The 21958-nt window shown below is 53.1% G+C and overlaps 1 protein-coding gene across 1 annotated transcript in view; it reads left to right on the forward strand.

The window, feature by feature from the left end:
* TTYH2 (tweety family member 2) overlaps positions 1-13967 on the forward strand; it is a 39809-nt gene extending 25842 nt beyond the window's left edge. Inside the window, exons 7-14 of the mRNA XM_077163723.1 lie at positions 1597-1666; positions 2369-2424; positions 2954-3046; positions 3325-3417; positions 4808-4950; positions 5671-5856; positions 6417-6495; positions 12232-13967. Of these exons, the coding sequence (XP_077019838.1) occupies positions 1597-1666; positions 2369-2424; positions 2954-3046; positions 3325-3417; positions 4808-4950; positions 5671-5856; positions 6417-6495; positions 12232-12315 (804 nt within the window). The 3' untranslated portion in view covers positions 12316-13967. The remainder of the gene's footprint in view (positions 1-1596; positions 1667-2368; positions 2425-2953; positions 3047-3324; positions 3418-4807; positions 4951-5670; positions 5857-6416; positions 6496-12231) is intronic.
* Positions 13968-21958: the final 7991 nt, after the last annotated feature.

The following is a 21958-nucleotide window of genomic DNA, read 5'->3' on the forward strand; positions in this document are numbered from 1 at the left end:
CACTTTTCCAAGGTCACATCTTGGGGATGACCCTGACCTGCAGGGCCCCCACCTGCAATGCCCCCACCTGCAGGGCCCCCACCTGCAATGCCCACACCTGCAGGGGCCTCCCCTGCAATGCCTCCACCTGCAGGGCCCCCACCTGCTATGCCCCCACCTGCAGGGCCCATGCCTCGGGAGTTTAATGCAAGAGCGCGCATGACAGCCACAGAGGATAAGCTTTAGAAGGATGAGGGGTCTACTCAGGGCAGACAGGAGTGAAACATCCAAGAAGGGGGAGCGGGGAGGAGGTGTGTTGTGAGAGGAGGGAGGGCCCTTCCAGGCACTTTGGCCACACTGGGCCTCGGACCCCAGGCTCCCTGGATGTCCAGCCACGGGGAGCTGTCAGCCCTCTCCGCAGAGGGAGCGGGTAGGAGCACGGCCTCTGGAGCCCCCCCCACCCCGCCTAGGTCCACACCCCCTCCCAGATCTTGCCAGCAGCAGGACCTCGGGAAGGTTACTTAAGCGCTCTGTGCCTCAGTTCCCTCATGTGTAAAATGGAGAGAACACTTGTACTTGCTTTGGAGGGGTGCTGAGAGGTCAGAGGTCTTGGCTGATCACTGGGAGGCAGGCAGCACGTGCCCGACCACAGTAGTGTGATTCCTTTATCATGAGTATGGGGGGTCCCAGGGTGGCCCCTGCACGCAGCCGCCTCTGTCCTCAGGAACTCGGCCCTCTCTGCAGGCTCAGCTGTCACTTGGGAGGGCACCAGGCAGTAGCTCCTCCTACCTGCCCCAGCTGTGCTCGGTGGCCTCCCTTGCTGTCCCCACCCCGGGTGCCCTTCCTGTCACCTGAACACACACACACACGTGCCCCTGTCTTTGTCAGCAGGAGACCTCTGTAGGATCCTCGCTAAGGGCCACTCCCCACACCGTCCTGGTGCAGCTCAACTAGGAGATGGGAGCTGAGAGCTGATCGGGCCGGCTAAGGGGTCGGGTCTGAAAAGCAGGGTTGGCCGTGGGGGGGGCACACCACTAGTGGGGCCTCCTTGGATCTCAGTTTCTTGGGGATGACCCAGTCCGAGGCAGTGCCCTCACTCTTTACTTTTCCCACCAGGCCTGGCAGGGGTGGGGGTGGGGATGGGGTGGGGGATGGCACTCCAGGTTCTCCCTGGTCTCATTATTTATGTGTGGTAATGACGTATGCATGCAGCACTTCTCCCAGGGTGCTGGGACCCTGGCAGTGTGTGCCCAGTAGGCGGGGTGGGCGGCAGGACTGTGAGGGCGAGAGCATCTGTGTACATGTGTGAGTGTGTGTGAGCAAGTGTGTTTATGCCAGGCACTTCTAGCATGTTACATGTATCCATTCATAAGGCAAATAGCATTGTCATCTTCATGTCACAGTTGAGAAAACTGAGGCCCAGGAAGAACAAATCACTTTTCCAAGGTCACAGAACCAGGATTCAAACCAGGGAGGGTGGCTCCCAGCCCTGGGTTCTTTTCCCCCTTGCAGTGAGCTGAATGGGACTGAGTGGTGGGGTGGGAGGGGCCCGGGCCCCTGCCAGGACAGGTTGGCACCCTAACTTGGCTCCATTCCCTCTGTCTCTCCCTCACTCAGGGCACCAGTGACTTCTGTGTGGCTCCTGACACCTTCATCCTAAACATCACGCAGGGCCACATCAGCACAGGTAACGAGCTCTTGGGCCTCTGCCCACGCAGAGAGCCAGGCTGTGCCTCTACTTACCCCTTTTAGCCCCACAGTCACCTACCTCTCTGCCTGTTCTAGTTTGCTAGCTGCTGGAATACAACACACCAGAGGCAGATTGGCTTTTAATAAAAGGGAATTTATTTCATTAGTTCTTCAGAGGAAAGGCAGCTAACTTTCAACTGAGGTTCTTTCTTACATGGGAAGGCACAGGGTGATCTCTGCTGGCCTTCTCTCCAGGCCTCTGGGTTCCAACAACTTTCCCTGGGGTTATTCCTTTCTGCATCTCCAAAGGCCTGGGCTGAGCTGCTAGTGCTGAGATGTAAGCTGAGCTGCTTTGTCTGTGCTATGTTGCACTCTCTCATTTAAGCACCAGCCAATTAAATCAAACGTCATTCGTTGCAGCAGGCACACCCCCTAGCCGACTGCAGATGTAATCAGCAACAGATGAGGTTCATGTACCATTGGCTCATGTCCACAGCAACAGAACTAGGTGCCTTCACCTGGCCAAGCTGACACCTGAACCTAACTACCACACTGCCCCAGATTTCAGGGCCAGCTGGACCTCTGGGCTGTTTCCTAGATACTACCCACTTTGGAGGGACAGCCTGGCTTGGCTGCCGGGCACAGAGGAAGGTTTGGGGATGTGTGAGCTCCTGCCTGAGGCTGTGTCTTTGCTTTGCAGAGGTGGCCCGCTACTATCTGTATTGCAGCCAGAGTGCAAGCAGCCCCTTCCAACAGGTATGGCCCACCCAGGCCAGCCCGCCCCCTGCCCACGCCACCTCCGTAGCAGCCTCATGACCCCCAACCTCAACACTGGCCAGTAGTGGGGATAGGCAGCTGGCTGGGGTGTTTCTTGCTCCATCGTGATCCTCTGCTTGGCTGCTTCTCTGAAGGGGGCGGTGCTCATGGGCAGTGGTTCCAGGTCCGTGTTTCTCATGTCCGAAAAGGTGTGCATATCCCCCAGGAATGCTGGTGCTGTGCAGCAGGTCTGGGCAGGGCCTGTGATTCTGTATTTCTCACAAGCTCCCGGGCAAGGCTGATGCTGCTGGGCCATGGCCAACACTGAGGAGAGAGAAGCAGGAGGACTGTGTGTCTCTCGAGAACCCTGAGGGATGAGGGGGAAATCCCCCTGCAGGGGTAGTTATGGGGGGGGGTGCTCCTTGGAGAGGCAGCGAGGGGCGGGGCCACAGGGGAACAGGTCCTGGGTGGCCGCAGGGGCTCCTAGACGACCAGGCCTCGCAGCGGGAATGATGGTCTCTCCTGCCAGGCCCTGACCACCTTCCAGCGCTCGCTGACCACCATGCAGATCCAGGTGGGGGGGCTGCTGCAGTTTGTGGTGCCCCGCTTCCCCTCGGCAGAGGTAAGGCTCCCACACAGCCCTGCTGGAGGAGGGGGAGCTCTGGCTGCACCCTAACCATCCTTCCCTGTCCTGTCCCCACCTGAGCCGCAGGGCCAGGGCTTCTGAGAGCTACGCTGGGGAGAGCCTGCTGCTCCTCCTCTGTGCTCCCTCCCAGGCTTTAAAGGTTCCCTGCACCAACCACCGTGTGTGGTTTTGTCCTCAGGCCCTCCCCCGCCCCGTACTGGTTCTGCCTTGTTCTGTCTTCTGCATGTTTGCTTCTTTCTCTCTCCCTGCTTCAGAGAGATCTGCTCGAGATCCAGCTGCTGCTGAACTCGTCTGAGGCCGGCCTTCACCAGCTGACGGCCTTGCTGGACTGTCGGGGGCTACACAAGGTGCTCAGGGTGGCCCTGGGGGGCACGTAGAAGGTGTGGATAACACAGTGGCCCACATCGTCCCAGAGGACAAACGCCAGTGGGGGCCTAGGAATGGGGCTGAAGCGGGGTGGTGGAAGGTGGAGGAGTACCCGGCTTCTTGGCAGGGTGGCTCTGGGAAAGGTACCAAGGGAGGGGAATGCTTGGAGCTGGTTAGCTCTAGATTGTTGGGAGACCCCCCCAACCCATGTAAGGGAGGCAGTTCCCCCTTGTCCAGGCTCTGGCTTTCTGGTCAACCAGCCATCTCCCTAGGTTGCAAGTCCTATTCTCGTTGCCAGGGCCGTCTCTTAGAAATTTGGAAGATCAGACAGGCACTATAATGCAGGGAGTATATGAGGTCCCCCGAAAGTGGTAAACCGATGCACGTCAGCAATTTTCACATCCTAGTGGATTGAGAATGAGTAATAATGGTGATCACAGCTGCCATCCATTGAGAACTTAGTTCTATGCTCAGCCTTGTTTTATGCAGTCATTTGCTCCTCACAGTTATACTGTGGAGTAGATGCTATTTTGAGGGTGGGGTGGGGAGGGGAGGATTTTACAGATGAGGAAACTGAGGCTTATAGTGCTTAGTAGCTGCCTGAAAATTCCAGAAGTGGCAAGTCCTGACCTCGGGTTTTGCACCTGCTGTCTTCAGAGCTAAAAGCGTGGGGGTCGCCCTGGATCCTCTCCCCCTGCCCTCCCTACCCACCCCCATCCCTCTACAAGTCCTAGCAACCACACTCTCAAATGCACCCTGAATCTGCCCACTCTCCAGGCTTCCCCGGCTCCCAAATGGCCCAAGCCACCACCCTGCATCCCTGGGTAACAGCCATGGTGTCTCACCTGATTCTCGCCCCCTTCCCACCCATGCTTTCACATGCAGCAACATTCCTTCCATCCCATGCCCTTCAGTGTCTTCCCACCTGGCAATACCATCCGATCTCCTCTCCTGCCCTGCCAGGCCCAGCCCCAACTGGCCCCATCTGCCTCATCACCTCCTGACCCCGTTTCTCTGAGCATGCCCAGCTGGTCCTCTTTGCATGCACTCCTCCTTGTCCTCCTGGCCTCAGCTCAAGCGCCCCTTACCTCAGACAGGCTCTTCTGCTTCCCCCCATCCTGCAACTGTGTCTTATCTCGTTTGGAGCCAGTCCTCCAGTGTCTGGCACACCGTAAGTGCTCAGCAGGTGGAGGCATCATGAATCCAAGAAGCCCCTTGGTATGAGCTCCAAAGTGTGGCCCCATGATGGATGAATAAGTTGCTAGGGACGGGGAGCAGCCCAGAGCCCCAGGTCCAGGCTGGGGCAAGGGGGCTTCCAGGGGAAAGCCCACCACTCCCTCTCCAACCACCCATCCCGCCCCCCTCCTCCAGGACTACCTGGATGCCCTCACTGGCGTCTGCTACGATGGCATTGAAGGCTTGCTCTACCTCGGCCTCTTCTCCCTCCTGGCTGCCCTGGCTTTCTCCATCATGATCTGTGCAGGGCCGCGGGCCTGGAGACACTTTGCCACCAGGTGGGTTGCTCAGTCAGGAGGGGTGCCTCCTCCTGCTGGGGACTTCCTGGGGGAGCAGGCGGGAAGCTCTGTCCTATGACCGAGCCAAAGCCTGATAATCCAGGACAAAGAGGAGGCAGAGAGCTGCAGCATTCAGCCCCCAGAGGCTGGCTGGATATCTACAGAGGCTTTGCTGGGGGTGCATGCAGCCAGATCCCAAATGGAAGGTTCCGGGGGGCTCAGGGCAGGAACTAGGGTCATGGGATGGTGTCAGGCCTCATGCCGTCACCTGGGATCCTTGCTTCTCCTCTCTTCCTTGGCAGGACTTTGCAATTCATACTCCTGAAGAGTTTCCGTGCTGGGAGAGGGGCCCCAGGGAATAGCGAGAAGGATCAGTTCTGTCACTGTTATCAGGGAACCTGCATCTCATTGAGGAGATAAAGACAGAAGGTGGTGGTTAAACACCTGGTGAGATCAGACAAGAGGGAGCAGGGAAGGGAAAATCAGTGTGCACACAGTCAGCGTGGCAGACTTCCTGGAGGAGGTGGCCATGAAGTTGGGAATGGGGAAGAGTAATCTGTGTGAGGCAGAGCCAAGGACTATAATCTAGAGAAATCTCAGGGAGACATGTCTGGCCAGAGAAAGAGTCCTGGGAGAAAAGCTCAGGATGCAGGCCAGGATCCAGCTCCTGGGAGCCTCCCTCACCCCTCACGGCTGCTCGTGTTCTATGTCTCGTTCTAGGGACAGGGACTACGATGACATCGACGATGACGACCCTTTTAACCCCCAGGCCCGGCGCATCGCTGCTTACAACCCCCCACGCGGGCAGCTCCGCAGCTTCTGCAGCTACAGCAGTGGCCTGGGCAGCCAGACCAGCCTCCAGCCCCCCGCCCAGACCATCTCCAATGCCCCTGTCTCCGAGTACATGTACGGCAGGCACTCCCCAGGGACCACACACACACACACACACACACACACACACACACACACACACACTCACACTCACATATCTATCCCAGGCTGGGGCAGTCCCGTGCTTTCAAGTCCCAACAGAAAGCTGGATCTACTGACTGCCTATTTGGGTCCAGAGAGCAGGTGGGGAAGGGAAGGCATCAGACGCCATCCACGATGCCTGCTGAGAAGGTCCCCGGGAGCATCTGGCCTCCCCTCCCCACCCTTGCATGCCGAAGGAAGAATCCGTTGCCCATGGCGGACGGCCTGTGCCTCTTGCCACACACTCGCTGGGCAGGTTACAGGGCTGAGGAGCTGCATTTCTCAACCCCAGGAGGCCCCCGGGTCTCACTGTTCCCCGCACCTGCCAGCCCTACCTGCTTCTCTGCCCTGGGCCCTTACCTCCCTGCACACACTCCCTCCACCTGGATTGTGGTCTGTTCACACATCCACACCCACGGGACGTTCTCTAGACCCGTGCACGCACACACCCCCTCTCTCCCGCACCCCCTGAGTTCTCCCCTCTGCCCCTGCAGGAACCAAGCCGCGCTGTTCGGCGGGAACCCGCGCTACGAGAACGTGCCACTCATCGGAAGGGGCTCCCCACCGCCCACGGTAAGCTGGCCGGCAAAGGCGCTGCTGAGGCCTCTGTAGGGGAATGATTTTAAACAAAACCCTCTGCCATCCCAGCGAACCCTCTCCAGGAAGGTAGAAAAGAATGAAAGCGCATTGTTATTCAGTCAGCCCTAAACCAGACCGCAGGGCACGTCCCAGGTGGGCCGAGGGAGAGATTGCAGAGCCGGAAAGAAATCTCACCCATCTAGGTGGCCAGACAGATGCAGCCTGGGTGTTCTAGTTTGCTAGCTGCCGGAATGCAATATTCCAGATAACAGAATGGCGTTTAAAAAGGGGAATTTAATGAGTTGCTAGTTTACAGTTCTAAGGCCAAGAAAATGTCCTAATTAAAGCAAGTCTATAGAAATATCCCATCAAAGGCATCCAGGGAAAGATACCTTGGTTCAAGAAGGCCAATGAAGTTCAGGGTTTCGCTCATGGTGAACACAGTCAGAGTCTCTCTCTCATCTAGAAAGGCACATGATGAACACGGTCAGGGTTCCTCTCTCATCTGGAAGGGCACATGGCAAACACAGCGTCATCTGCTAGCTTTCTCTCTTGCCTTCCTGTTTCATGAAGCTCCCCAGGAGGTGTTATCCTTTTTCATCTCCAAAGATTGCTGGCTCGTGGACTCTCTGCTTTGTGGTGCTACAGCATTCTCTGCTCTCTCCGAATTTCTCATTCCCCAAAATATTTCCGCTTTTATAGGACTTCAGAAACTAATCAAGACCCACCCACGAGACATGCCTCTACCTAATCCAGTTTAGCAACCACTCTTGATTAAATCACATCCCCAAGGAGATGATCTAATTATAGTTTCAAATGTACACTGCTGAATAGGGATTAGAAGAAATGGCTGCCTTTACAAAATTGGATTAGGATTAAAACATGGCTTTTCTAGGGGACATATATCCTTTCAAACCAGCACTCCGGTGTGCACATGTTCTCAGATACACGGCGCCTGGCCCCAAGCAAGAGCCCTGACAACACTATTTGTCACCTGTTAGTCTGCCCTAAATTCACCTGGTTATGGGTGGCCAGCTATGCCAGTTAACTGCCTCTATCCAAAGGAGTAATAAAACTTCTCATGTCTCTGTGACAAGCAGGGAGCTACAATTTGGAGCCAGACACCTTAGCTAAGCTCTCACCCAGACAGGGAGATGGGGGGCTAGCTTCCTTGAAGCTTTCATTTCAAAGACATGGCTCTGAGATCCTTTTGAGTACATTCCTGGGTGATAAAACTGGCAAGAGGCTTATTTAACCTTTAAAAGGGATTTATAGACCTCTCAAAGGGAAATAAAAATAATGTACTATCATAAATTTTCTAAAGGAATTACTCTAAGAAAGGGAGCGGGAGAGTCTTCCCCTTTTGCATTCTTCTTTTTAGACCTGTGTCTATACCCTCAGTCCCTGGGCCAGACAGAGCCTTCTTCAAGTCTGCTCAGCTCCCGGCATCCCTAGGATGTGCTGGAATGGGCTCTTTGCCTCTTGCCCACCTCACTACCCCCAGCCAGTGGGGCTGAGACTCAGATCTCAGGGCTGGAGCCTGAGTTGAGGGGTGGGCAAGCTGAGAAGGAAATGTGTTCTATAAAAGAGAGGCCTCTGAGGGTCACAGAAACATTGGGTGGGACAGAGAAAACCATATATAGAGACAGTAGAATGCTAAAGCAGAGGTCCAGGGCCAGCCAAATGCCTGGGTTCAAATCCCAGTTCTTTGCTTATGACCTCTGTGACCTTGAACCAATACTTTGCCTCTCTGTCCTTCAGTTTCCCCTTCTGTAGAATGGGGATGGGGATGGTAGCACAAACCTCATAGGTGGTTGTGAGCACTGGAGGTGACAGTCGCTATAAAAGCCTGCATGCATGGCCCACAGGAAGTGCCAAGAGATAGCGGCTTGTTTCTTTACCCCTCCTTCTGTTGTCATGCACACTTCCTCCCAGCCTGCCTTCTCTATAGAGGTGTGGCATGAGTGAGGAAGGGAGGTGAAAGGCAAGGCTGGAAGGCTGCAAGATGAGTGGGAAGGAGAGCTCTGAGCCAGGCGTCTGCCAAGGATGGGCAGTGCGAGGCACTTCACCTGCCATGTCCAGGTATTTTGGAGGGAGACATCCAACTTGTGAAAAGGAGGTGCTGGAGAACGAAGCTAAGGGGGCTGATGAAACGGGCCGTGGACCCTGAGAACCCAGGATACACACGTGGCCCCAGGTATCCAGTGGGTCAGCTGTCCAAGCATGGCATTTTCAAAACTATAAGCAATGAGGGGGGAGAGAGAGGCCAGAGGGCTGTCACAACAGGAGAGCAAGAGAGAGGGCTCAACTCCACTATGGCACAGGGCAGGAGACTTCTTGAGGACTGGGATGAGCTCATGGAAAGGGACTGGAGCAGGAAGTCAAGGAAGGCCAGGTGAACACATTCCATCTGGGTTCTGTCGAGCCGGGAGCCTAGAGTCAGAGTCAGGGAGAAGCCTGGCTAAAATTGAGTCAAGCTAAGGGCAAGGCCAGGCTGTCTTGGTCAGGAACACAAAGGAAGGGGAGATTTGCTAACCTATGCTGCTTTCCAGGAACCCAGGGCTCAGGTAAAATTGTCAGTGCTTTCTGAAAATCATGGTGTTGGATCCGGGGCAAGAGCCCTGATCCCTGTGTTCAGGAGGTGTATGATCTATGGGGGGTGGGGGTGGAATCAGAAAAGCTGTCTATAGTAAGTGCCATAAAGTGCTTTCGGGTCCAGAGGGAGGAACCAACCATACATGCTGCTCTGGGGGATTCTGGAAGGTTCTGTGGGGTAAGCAGCATGACTTTGCCCTCCCACCTCCTGGGACATTTGCCAACGTCTAGAGACATTTTTTTGTTGCCACAATTGGAGCGAGTTCCTACTGGCATCTAGTGGGTGATATGTTAAGCACCCTACAATGCTCGGGGCAGTTCCCACAAATATCATGGGCCAAGGCTGAGAGCCTGTCCTAACCATCCCTCTGTCTTTCCCTCCCATTGAGTCCACTGTGGTGTTTTTACCCTGAGTGTCTCCTGCTTCCCTTTGAAGCAACCTGGACCCAGCCTAATTTTGTTCTCTCTTCCTGGGGTCCTCAGGAAGGGACCTGGGGTTAGTTTGAAATGTTCAGAGTCAAAATATTTAAAATCCCAGTCTGGTGTCTTGTCACTCATCAGAAACCTCCCGGGAACCTTTTCCCTCCCACCAGCTGCTGTGAATTTAGGAATGCAGTTTGATTTTAATAATAATCTAAGTCAGGTATGATCAGGGAAAATCTGCTGTGTGAAAAAAAGAAACGCTCCTCTCGCATTATGCCAAAAAAAAAAGATTGTGGGATTACCTTTTGTTTTGAAAGATCCAGCCCCTCCCCCACCGTTTTGCAGAGATTATCAAGAGCTGGCCTTATTTGCAAGTCTCAAGGACAGAATCAGCCTTCCTCCCTGCCCAGAACCACCAGCTGCTTTGGCAAGGTTGTTAGCCTGGCCCCACCCAGCCCAGGCTGCCTTGAGGAACGACCCCACCCCATGCCACTGAAGGGGGTCTGAAGTCCACCTAATGGTCCCTCCAACCAAAAAAACCAAGTCTGTTCCAGTGAAGACGCAGCTGGCTGCTCCCTGCCCTCCCCAGCTAGCCATGGGACTCAACACCCATCGCTTGTCTATGTGGTCAACATAGTGATAAATTCTTCCCTCGGCTAAACTCCATCCAAGAAGGAATTTTGCAGTGATATCAGGAAAGGCAATCAGAATGTGCAGTCTATTCCCTTGGCTAGAAATGCATCTTCCCCCATAGCTCTGCCTTAGAGCCCTCTTGGCCTCTCAGGTACTGTTTCCTAAACTTGATACCTGAGATGGCCCAGGGCAATTGTTAAAACTACCAAGGCCAGGACTTCACTCAGGACTCACTGAGGCACAGCCTCTGGGTTAGGAGCCTGGGGAGATGCAGTTTAACAAGAGCCTCGGGGAATCCTATCCTGGAAAGTTTGGGGAATCGCTGCAGAGGAGCTGGTATCAGAATTTACTGGAGGACTTGGTAAAACAGACTGCTGGGCCCGCCTCCAGCTATTCCTTTGGATGCTGTGGGGTGGGGCCCGAGGGTGTGCGTTCCTCACATGTCTCCAGGAAAATCTGATGCCTCTGGCCTGGGGAACCTATACTTTGGGAATCACTGCCCCAAGGCATGGATGGTTTCTCTCTGTGGCCCTGTGGGTATTTTGGGCGGGGCAACTGAGTGTGGATTGTGAGAAGCTGTCCTGTGAGATGCCAGCAGCATCCCCTCCATCCCCAAATTGTGGCAACCAAAAATGTCTCCAGCCAGATGTCCCCTGGGGGGTAGAACTGTCCTCGGGGCCTCACGTCCCCCCTCCCCTGGCCCCCAGAATTTCCCCAGGATCAGCAAAGTCCCCTGGGAGAGTAAAACGTCGGGGTCCTGCTGACTCTTGCTACCAGGCCAGGGTGGGCAGCTGCACCTGGCAGCTGGAGGGGGTGCAGAAGTGGAGGCCCTGGGGGCAGGATCCCCGGGTGGCCTGTGTGTCCAGGACAGCGTGCGCAGCCCTGGCCAGGCACGGCAGGGTCACCACTCCCGAGGAGCACTGAGGGCCTGCTGAGCTCTTCCTGCACGTCGGGTCATTGCTTCTCAGACTTGGCTGCACCTTGAAGTCGCCCAAAGAGCTTTCAGTCATACCAGTGGGACTTTACAGTGGCTAATATTATGCTATGTGAATTTTACCTCGATAAAAGAAAAATATTGATGGGGTGCAGCCAGGATATTTAAGCCTCCCCCGCCCCCACCACCCCAGATGTTTCTAATGTGCAGCTGGGTTTCAGGGGTGTTAAAAGAAAAACTTTTCATGGAATTTAGGATCTTACTTGATTGAGCGATTCGTGAGTCGGGCAGCGTCCCATTCAAAAGGTAGAAGGGAGCTGTGAAGAATGGTGGTACGGCTTGGATTTGTATAGGGTTTTTACAGCCAACCCAGAGGGGCTGGGACACCAAGCTAAATTAGAGCTGGGAATTATGATCGTTCGACCTTGGGTTTGGGCTTTGGGACAGCCGAGCGCTTACAAGCAGCAGGAATCAAGTTACAGTTTGCAGGCAAGGCATGGGGCTTGGCGTGAGGGAATCTATGTTGGCCTTCGTGTGTTATTTAACAGGGGTCTTGCCTGCTTTTTATCATTCCAATGTAAGAGCTAAGTGTTCTTAAGCACATTTTATAGGGGGGGAAACTGAGGCTGGGAGAGGTTGAAGAACCTCAGCCAAGGTCACTGGACAAGTAAGATGCAGGGTTAAACGCCGGCCTTCTGAGCCTATCACCTGTGCCCTCAGCCAGCTCGCCAGGCGGGCTCTTAACGGCACTGCCCCGGTACAGGGTCCTCCACCCCTTTCTGCTGGTGATATTCACTGGCGGGGAGGTGCTAGCCACGGGAGGGGAGTGAGGATGGAAGGGGAGGACGGACCACCTATGTTCCTTTTGCCTTTGAGGCCGGCAGCTGGGTGTCCCTATGGGCCCAGGGGCTGGAGACAGTGCCCCCCGCTCCTAGGCTGCAGGCTGCTCACCGAGGCTGGAAGCACCCCCAGACCCGACTATCTGCCCCAGCCCCCCTGCTACCCTCCAGTCGCCACAATGCATTGTGCTCAAAACTTGGCACCCAGTTCTCACCCCTTACCTAGGACAATGCCCAGGTTACCTGGTGACGACTTGGTGTGGTCGCCATCGCCTGCTCTGACTCCCTTGTCCTCTCTGCCCACAGTACTCCCCCAGCATGAGGGCCACCTACCTGTCCGTGGCAGATGAGCAGCACCTGAGGCAGTTCGGGAATGAGTATCCAGCCTAACAGACTTTCAGGGGCTCCTGCCTCCTTGATCCGTTTTGGTTTTTAATTAATGCAAAGACAAGCTGCGTTTCTTCAAGAGAAACCAAAGCCACTGGGACGTGCAGGACCAGGGGACTGGAAGGCACCCCCTGCTGCAGAGGAGTAGCTGAGATTCAGGAAGGATCAGCCTGGGCCCGGCTGTGAGGACAGCTCCAGGATGACAGAAGACCGTGGGGCTTGGGCCTCCTGCCCCCTTCTGCCCTCCTCGCCACACCCGAAACGCCCTGCCCAGGCTCCTGAGCGGCCTCTCCTCGTCCCCTCCAGCGTCCAGCTCATCCCACTTCCCAGGCTGGCCGGGTGGGGAGAGGCTGCAGGCTGGGGCCCGGCATTTCCCTGCAGGTCCTGGTGGGGTGGGCTGAGGCCAAGGTACTTTTAAGACAGGCGGTATCCCTGATGAGACCAAAACACTGTCCAAATAAGAGTTCTGACACCAGGAAGGCAAGGTACTGGGGGGGAGGCTGGTGGTCCCAGACCTGGGGGCTTCTGCAGCGAGTGCCTGTTGGAATGTGTGTGAATGCCTGCCACGTGCTGCCCGTCTTCTAGAATCTTCCATCACCTCCCCTCCATTCCTGAAAAGATGCCGTGAGCTTGTCAGCTGTGGCTCGGGATGGTCTCAGGTATTAACAATACACGCTGAAAGCAACTAAACTCTACCCCTCCTGCTTTTTTTTGTTTTAAATATTTTGATTATCCAAAGAATTGCACTCATAGCACCTCTTGTTTTTACAGTAGATTTGGGGCTCATTCCTTACACTTGGTTTTACACAATTTGGCAGAGCTGGTACTGAAGGGTTCTTTGTGGATTTGGAGGTGGGGATGAGCATTTAAATGAAATAAAGATAAGTGAGATGCCGGGACCCAAGCTGCCCTCTGATGGGGCTCTGGGTCCCTCCCTGAGTGGGAGGGACCCCCTTTAAGAGAGGGGAGAAGCTGAGGGGAACAGAACTGGGCCCCTTGTTTAGGCTGAGCGGGTGAGTGGGCCCCCTTCCCTCGCCCTCTTCAAGCAAGTTTGTCATGCAAGGTTTTAGCAGAAGTGGGAAGATTGTGTCTTGAAATGAGGATGGCCCCTTACCGATCCCCCGAACCACCCCCTCCGTCTCACCTGTACTTGCCAGGTGAGAACAATTTTGTTGACCAGGAGGAAATAATGACCCGCCAAGGATCCAGGTCTTTGGTGCTTCCAGCTCCTGCCAGCCGAGGGCACAACCCTGCAGCTCACTGCACCCCCACCCCCCTTGCACACCAAAGCGGGGTGCCTCTGCTGGGGGCGAGGGCTCCATTGCCCGTTTGGAAGAGCTTGGCAGCCAAGTGGCTCCCTGCGCCAGCCAGGCCCCGCAATGGCAGCAGGCCGTGGGCAACCAGCCAGCCTGACTGCGTCTCTCCCAGGCCTTAGCCTGCGCATCCCCCTCTGCGTGCCCCCGGCACGGACAGGCGGGCACTCCAGCTGCGGCAAGGTGTTGCTTCTTAACGTTTCATCATTGGCACCTACAGGAGGTGTTTTTAATGCATGCAAACTACGCTAAACTTCCCTGGGAGGTCCCTAAAGGAGCCAGGTGGGAAGACCTCTGCGTGAAACTGTGTACCCTCACCTGGGAGAGAAATAAACCACTCGTACTAAAATATGCAGCCAGTCTCTGACTTCTGCAGCCACAGGGTGAGCCTTGGAAGATGCAGCCATTGAGTGAGCGCCGTGGGGCATCTCGCGGGGCCTCCGGCTGCTCTTAGAGGACTCTAGTCTCTCCCCCAAACTTCCCCGAAGGTCACTGCTCTTCATGTTGCTAATAACTGGCATTTATTTATTTATTTATTTATTTATATTTATTTATTTTAACATGGGCAGGCACCGGGAATCGAACCCGGGTCCTCTGGCATGGCAGGCAAGCGTCCTTGCCTGCTGAGCCACCGTGGCCCACCCAACTGGCATTTATTGAGTGCTTGTGATGTGCCAGGGAACTTCCCAAGTACTCTCATAGTTTAAAAAAATTTTTTTTGTTTCCCCTATTATTTATTTTTATTCCGTATGTTCTACTCGTCTGTTGACAAGGTAGATAAAAGGAGCATCAGACACAAGGTTTTCACAATCACACAGTTACATTGTGAAAGCTGTATCATCATTCAATCATCCTCAAGAAACATGGCTACTGGAACACAGCTCTACATTTTCAGGCAGTTCCCTCCAGCCTCTCCACTACATCTTGAATAACAAGGTGATATCTACTTAATGAGTAAGAATAACCTCCAGGATAACCTCTCGACTCTGTTTGGAATCTCTCAGCCATTGACACTTTGTCTCATTTCACTCTTCCCCCTTTTGGTCAAGAAGGTTTTCTCAATCCCTTGATGCTGAGTCTCAGTTCATTCTAGGGTTTTTCTCAATCCCTAGATACTGAGTCTCAGCTCATTCTAGAATTTCTGTCCCAAGTTGCCAGGAAGGTCCACACCCCTGGGAGTCATGTTTCACATAGACAGGGGGAGGGTGATGAGTTTGCTTGCTGTGTTGGCTGGAGAGAGAGGCCATATGTGAGTAACAAAAGAGGTTCTCTTGGGGGGACTCTTAGGCCTAATTTTAAGTAGGCTTGACCTATCCTTTGTGGGGTTAAGTTTCATATGAACAAACCTCAAGACTGGGGGCTTAGCCTGTAGCTTTGATTATCCGTACCGCTTGTGAGAATACCAAGAATTCAACTTGAGGAGGTTGAATTTTCCCCCGTTCTCACCATTCCCTGAAGGGGACTTTGCAAATCCTTTTTTATTCACTGATCAAATCACTCTGGGATTTATCGGGGCATCACTCTGGACAAATCAACAAAATCTCATGTCCTACCCAAGATTCCAAGTACTTATGGTGTTCAATTAAGCTATCTACATAAGTTATATTAGGAAATGCACTAGTCAAAATATAAGTTTTGTATCAAATAAACATTTTTTGCTTTAGTCTCACACGTAAGTTGAAATTTTGAAATATTAATCTATTTTCAGCACCCTGCAGTAATGACATTCCTTTGTTCTTCCTCATGCAAAAACATTTTAAAAATGTACATTTAGTCACTATCATTATACACTCTAGGCATTCCTAGATTATACCATCTCAGTTTTTATCATCTATCTTTATTTCTGATTTCATTTGTGCCCCCAGCCCTCCTCCCTCTATCATTCTCACATTCAGCTTCATTCAGTGTTTTAACATAATTGTATTACAGTTAGATAGTATTGTGCTGTCCATTTCTGAGTTTTTATATTCAGCCTTGTTTTTTTTAAATTTTTTAAAGTGAACAATTCAGTGGCGTGCAACCACCATCTGTAGTTCCAGGACATTTTCATCACCCAGAAGAAGACCGCAAACCCTTTATCAGTTGCTCCTCATTCCCTCCACCCCTCCACCCCACCTTTTTTTTTTTTTTTTTTTCAGTCTATGGACTTCCCTCTTCTGGGTATTTCATATGAATGGAATCACACAACATATGACCTTTGGTCTCTGGCTTTATATTTGTATTTAATTAAGCCTCCAAACAGCCGTATTGGGTTGTTCATTTACAAAGAAGTCAGTGGAGCTGCTGAGAAGTTGAGGACATGATGGAAACGGACAAAGCCAGGAGTGTCTGACCCCACAGAGGGCACCTCTGTCATGCATAGGGTTGGGGCAGGCGTCACCAGGGACCACCTCTCCCAGGTGAGGCCTGCAGGCCTGCCTGCCTCCTGCAGCTCCGTGGTGGGTCCTTGCTGCCCTGTTTTCCTAAACTGTCACCTGCATTGGGTGCCTCTCCGGGCAGGGCTCCAGTGACATGAGGCACCTTCATGCTTTCCTTGCAGCGTCTCACCTCACTGGTGAAGCACCTAGCCAGCCCGGGACAGCTCAGCAGGGTGGGCTCCAGCTCCTTGATGGGGCCCTCGGTGCTGTTTACTTTTCTGTGCAGCGGTGTGCTCCCTGCATTGACGGCGTTTCTAGGAGCCTCCTGGAGTGAGCGGCTTGTGCATCCTTTGGGAGTAGCTGAGGTGAGAGGTGGAGAGCTCTGAGCATTTGAACGTGCCAAGCTCAGGGCTGAGCCAGGAACTAGGGCATCCCTTGAGTGCACATAGGTTTTCCCACACCTCCTAGCAACATAGCTTCCTTCCTCTCTAGTCTCGGAATATCAAGAGCGGTGGGGGGAAGGCTGGGAGCCACGGGGTACCTCTTTTTTAAGAAACCTGTAGCTCCATACTTGAATGAGATTTGCCCTGGGGGCTTTAATCATCTCTGGGATCTGCAGTAAGAGCTGAGATGCGAGCAGTTCCTGCATAAAATAGGAAAGGGGGGCCTCCAGGGGGTGCAGGAGGCTCAAGGGGGCTAAGGCCACTGTGCTTTCCTACCCCTTCTGCACCCCTCTCTCAGCCCAGGGAAGGGGTAGAAGGAGGTGCCTCCAAGAAAGGGTGTGCCGCTCTCCTGCTCCCACCCTGACCATCTCCAAACGTCCACCGAACTGCAGCCTGACTCCAGCTCCAGAAGTGGGCAGCCATGGGAAGGGGGCTGCTGACCAGTCCACTCCTGCAGAGAAGAAGGAGTGAGCTCTGCTGCTTTCTTGGGGCCGAGCCTTCAGCAGGGGCGGGCGTGAGTCCAAGACTCTGACCCAGAGCTCTTTATCATGCGGGCTGGCCCCAGAGTTCTTCTGCAAAGCTAACCCAGCTCCAGACTCCCCAGCCCTGCTCTGCTATGCTCCTTCCCCTCCTCCAAAGCTGCATGCTCTGCTTTCTCTTTAGGAGCAGCAGGCGTGACAACACTACCTCCTGACTCCTAAAATTGCTGATCTAACGTTCAGGAGGCCTGGCATGTCCCAGTGACGATCAGGGCCAGGTGTGGAGAAGTGACCTTCCTCTCTTCCTCCTTTCCTTCATTTAAAGAAAAATGTATCACTCGCTTAGCCCCCAGGTCAGGAAACTACGGCTTCAGAACCAAATCTGACCCCCACCTGTTTTTGTGCCACTCTCAAGGATGGTTTTTGCATTTTTAAATGGTTGGAAAGAATCAAACATTTGCCTGGTAGAGAACATTAACTTTGAACCCCAATTAAAGTGAATTAGTCTTTCCTCCCCAAAGCTCCATTCTTAGTAGTAGATCTATTGCAAAAATACTGTACCCAGTTATTATATTTCAAATTTTGTCAGTAAAAAATTTGTGGAAATCTGTCCTCCCTTTATTCAACTACCTACATAACAATATATTCAATTTTGCTACGTATGTACTATCTGGCCCTTTACAGAGAAAGTTTACTGAGCTCTGGCTGACCTCATCACCTTGTCCTAAATTCCATGACTCTGGAGTGTCTAAGGCAGCCATGCTCCTTGAATGCATGGAGTTTACAGATTAGCAAGGAAGGCAAGTGATGTAATCCTCATTGATTTGTTTAGGCACAAGTTCAGAATCTTACACAGACATTTGTTAAAGTTTCCTTCAGTCTTCTGCTTCCTGTTTGTTAGTTAGTTTGTATATTCATCATTTTCTTCTGATTACAAAATAATGTGTGTGGTATAAGCATTTCAAACTTCACAAAAATGTGAACGTGAGAACGTGAAAATCCCCCATAATCCAACAATCCAGAAGAAAAAACATCATTAATAGTTTGATGTACATTCTCCAGATTTTGTCCTAAAGTTGTTACAGAAAAACAATCCCACTATACATGTTATTCTGCGGTTGCTTTTTCCACTTAGCACCATCCCCCGGGCATGTTCCCGTCACCCTTTTATAATTCGCTCCGCTCTCAACAGCGGACTCCTGAGTGCAGAGGAGAGCAGGGAACGTGTGAGACACCGGACGCCGTTGAGAGAAAACACCGTGTTCCTCCTTGCCAAGGATTTCTCCATTTGCCAGCTCCAGTGGGCGTCACCCGCAGGCACAACCCAAAAGCCTTCCTGGGGCTCACGTGGTACATGAAAAGCAGCGCCTGACAAACGTCCATGGAATGGACGAGTGAAAGCTGGGGCGGAGGGGCGGACGCGGGAGGGGCCCCAGTTCCCGAGGAATCAGCCAAGACCTCTGCTGGTGGAGTCCTGGGTGATTGGGTGGATGGACAGGGCTGCCGGTAACCTTTGGAACACCTGGGAGGAGCAAATGTGGGGGGACAAGGACCCCCATTCCTGCTTGGTGAGGTTCAAGGGGTGTGTGTGGCATCCAGCATGCAACTAAAAGTCGGGGCTAGCGCTGGGGCGGGGGCCTGGGCTAGCGCTGGGGCGGGGACCTGGGCTAGCGCTGGGGCGGGGGCCTGGGCGCAGACCCTGTCTGGGCTCACCCATCAGTGCACTCACTGACCACGGCGCCCGGCAGAAAGCGGGGTGGGTCACGCACCGGATGGTCACATTTGAGTTGCAGGTGGAAGAAGGCGCTGGGAGAGAATAAGAGGTAGGAGGACAGCACCCATGGTGCTGGGGAAGCAAGGGGGAGAGGGGCACGCCAAGGAGCAGTGCCCCCCCCGGGTCTGTGAGGATGGAAAAGCAGCTACCAGTAAGGCACTTGGGAGGTTTTGGCCTTTGCCCATCTTTCAAGGGAGAAGCTGCTTTTCCTCCTCTGGAGAAGGGAAAGAAGGGCTGACCAGGGAGAAAGTTTTGAAGTTTGGGGTTCTCTTTCTGGACTCCTTCAAACTCCGGATGTCCCGTGGTGACCCAGGGTCCCACATCCTGACTCTCTCTCCTCCCAGCAAAACACCCCACCCCACAGCCTCCCGGGTCCCAGCTAGTGTGAGGGGAAAGCAGCGTGATTAAGCCTCTGTGATTCACCATCAGCCGCCCTTCCCCACGCCAGCCCTCCCGCATCCACCATCCCCACAGGCTGTGGCATTTACTGGTGACAGCTCAGGCAGAGTACAGATGTCTTGTCAGAGAAACAGAAGGAAGGTTCTAGCTATGTGGGGTGCCCCAGGACCAGGATTTGGGGCTGTGCTGGTTTGAAGCTGTTATGTACCCTAGAAAATGCCATGTTCCTTTAATCCATTCCTGTGGGTTCAGACCTGTTGTGAGTGGGACCATCTAATTAGGTTGTTTCAATCGAGGTGTGACCCACCCCATTCAAGGTGGCTCTTAATCCTTTACTGGAGTCTTTTATGAGGATAAAGGACAGAAAAAGCCAAGAGAGCTCAGAAACCCCCAGAGAAGTCTGGAGAGAACTTAGAGAAAAAGCCCCCGAAGGAGCTGAGAGAGAAAAGCCCTGGAGATGCTGAGAGGACCCACAGACGCTCAGAGAGGAGGCCACTGGGGCAAGAAACTGAAAGCAACAAAACCCAGGAGGCTTTCTGTGAGATGGCAGGAAGAGGTCTGATTTACGTTAAAGAGCAACTGGGTTTACTTAACCGGAAGCACAGGGCAGATTCGGTGGTATTGGGAGTTGAATTGCGTCCCCCAAAAATACATGCCCGTGTGGTAGCCCCCAGCACCTGCGACTGTGACCTTATTTGGACAAAGGGTCTCTGCAGCCATAATTAGTTAAAATGAGCTCATCTGAGTTAGGGTGGAACCCTAAATCCAATACGACTGGCGTCCTTATAGGAGAGGGAACTTGGGACACAGCTAGACAGGCAGAGAGAGTAAGACGCCTCACAAGGATGGAGGCAGCCATTGGAGTGACAGCTACAAGTCAAGGGTTGTCAGCAACCACCAGAAGCCAGAAGACAAGCAAGGAACAGATTCTTCCCTACAGAGGCCAGGGGAAGAAAATTTTCTGAACCAGGCGCTGCGGCAGGCATGTGGCTACAAAGACAAATGAGACAAGGTCTCCACTGGCCAGGTCCTCCCAATCCCTATAGGAAGCTGGCGATGCAAATGGATCTGCTGGGAGAGGGGTCCCAGCAGGGGCCCCGTGGACTAGTTACATGCACTTCATTCCCCTCAAAGCCCGATTTCCCTCCTTCTCACACTCCCCCTGCTTTGTGAGTCGATGGCAGGGGCAACATTACAGTGAGGCATGCAGTCACTTGGAAGCAAATTACAATTTTAGAATTTTGCATCCCTCCACCATGCAGCTTGTTCTAAACATTGATGCGGGGAGCTGATGGTTTCTACCAAATGTTATGGTTCTACCAAATATTACTTATTCATCAGTCAAGGAAAGTTTGGTGCAAAAGAGTAACAAAGAATTCCATATAATTTATGTAGACACTCCAGTCTTCAGGAGGTAAGCGCTGACTTCCTACCACGTAAGTGTAGACGGCGCGTGGTAACTTCCGGCCAAAGAGGACCGTGTGGAAGGGGTGGGGGAGGGAGGTAACTTTCCAGCAGAGAAACCTAACAAGCATGACCTCAGCCAGGGGACCAAGGTCAACATCACTGCGAGCAGGCACACTGACATTATGTCCCCTTCCTAATGATAGGGTGAAAACGGCATCTTCCTTCCTAAAACTCATAACCCCAGTCTAACCATGAGAGAGACAGCAGACAAATCCCAGAGGAGGGACAGCCTACAACTTCTTGACCAGTACACCTTAAAACCATCAAGGTCATTAAAAACAGGGTTAAAAACAAATAAACAAACAGACAGGAAAAGTCTGAGAAATCGACAATCCAAGTGGAGCCGAAGGAGACATGATGGCTAAATATAATGTGAGCCCCTGGATGGGATTCTGGGACAGAAACAGGACATTTGGGAAAAACTAAAGAAATCCACGTAAAATGTGGACTTTATTTAATAACATAATGTATCAATATTAGGTCACTAATTGTCATGGATTTACCAAACGCGTGTAAGATGGGACTGGAGGAAACTGGGGATGGGACAGATGGTTGGAACTCTCTGTACCATCCTGACAACTTTTCTGTAAATCTAAAACTGTTCCAAAATTAAAAGTCTGGTTTTTTTTTTAAGTGGCCAGCAGTGCCCTGTACTGTGGATTGGCCTAGGGTGTGTCCAGGACAGGGGCTACTCTCAGCAAAGAATTCCAGTTGCCGCTTTTGCTGGTGCTTAGGCAAAGATCTGAGAGACAGCACAATTTTTTTTTTAATCTAGTCCCAATGAGTAACCCTAATTTTATAGCCTCCTGCTGGCCTCCTAGGGAGTCTGAGTTTGCCCAAGAAGCAATCGGGATTGTCAGAATGCAGGGTCTGGGAGGGAGAAGGGAGGGGCCTGGAGTGATTCATCATCCAGATGAGAAGAGAAAGGGGGCTGCAGTTCTCTTTTGAACTTTTCCTGTTGTCCCACCCACCCCCACCTTACTTCTCCAGCCATATCTGCAGGGAGGCGGGGGCTTCCTAGAGTTGGGAGCCGGGTGGGGAGGGCGTTTGTGATTGCACAGCCAGCCCACATCCCGCTGCAGAGCGCTTCCCGTTCTTACTTCTTGCCGCTGTCTTCCGATTCACCCCTGACCACACACATTTCAGTGGGGCTCGCATCACCCCTCTCAGCAACCCACCCCAAGGGGTCCTTTGCTCAGAGAAGCTGGTACGAGTGGGGGCCCCATGGGAGGGAGCTAGTGGCAGCAGTCACTGAGGGGCTTGGCTGTAGTTAGCGTCCCAGAGAGGTGCACTTTTGTGGGTGATCTGTCCTGCCTGAGCCATGGAGGGGGCGTGGTGGTGAGAATGTCCGCTCTCTTCCTGGACTTCCACAGTTCCAAAAGCCCGTCTGAGGCTTCCCACGGGAAGCTGTCCA

Source organism: Tamandua tetradactyla, chromosome 6 (genome assembly GCF_023851605.1).
Source record: "Tamandua tetradactyla isolate mTamTet1 chromosome 6, mTamTet1.pri, whole genome shotgun sequence".
Taxonomy (NCBI): Eukaryota; Metazoa; Chordata; class Mammalia; order Pilosa; family Myrmecophagidae; genus Tamandua; species Tamandua tetradactyla.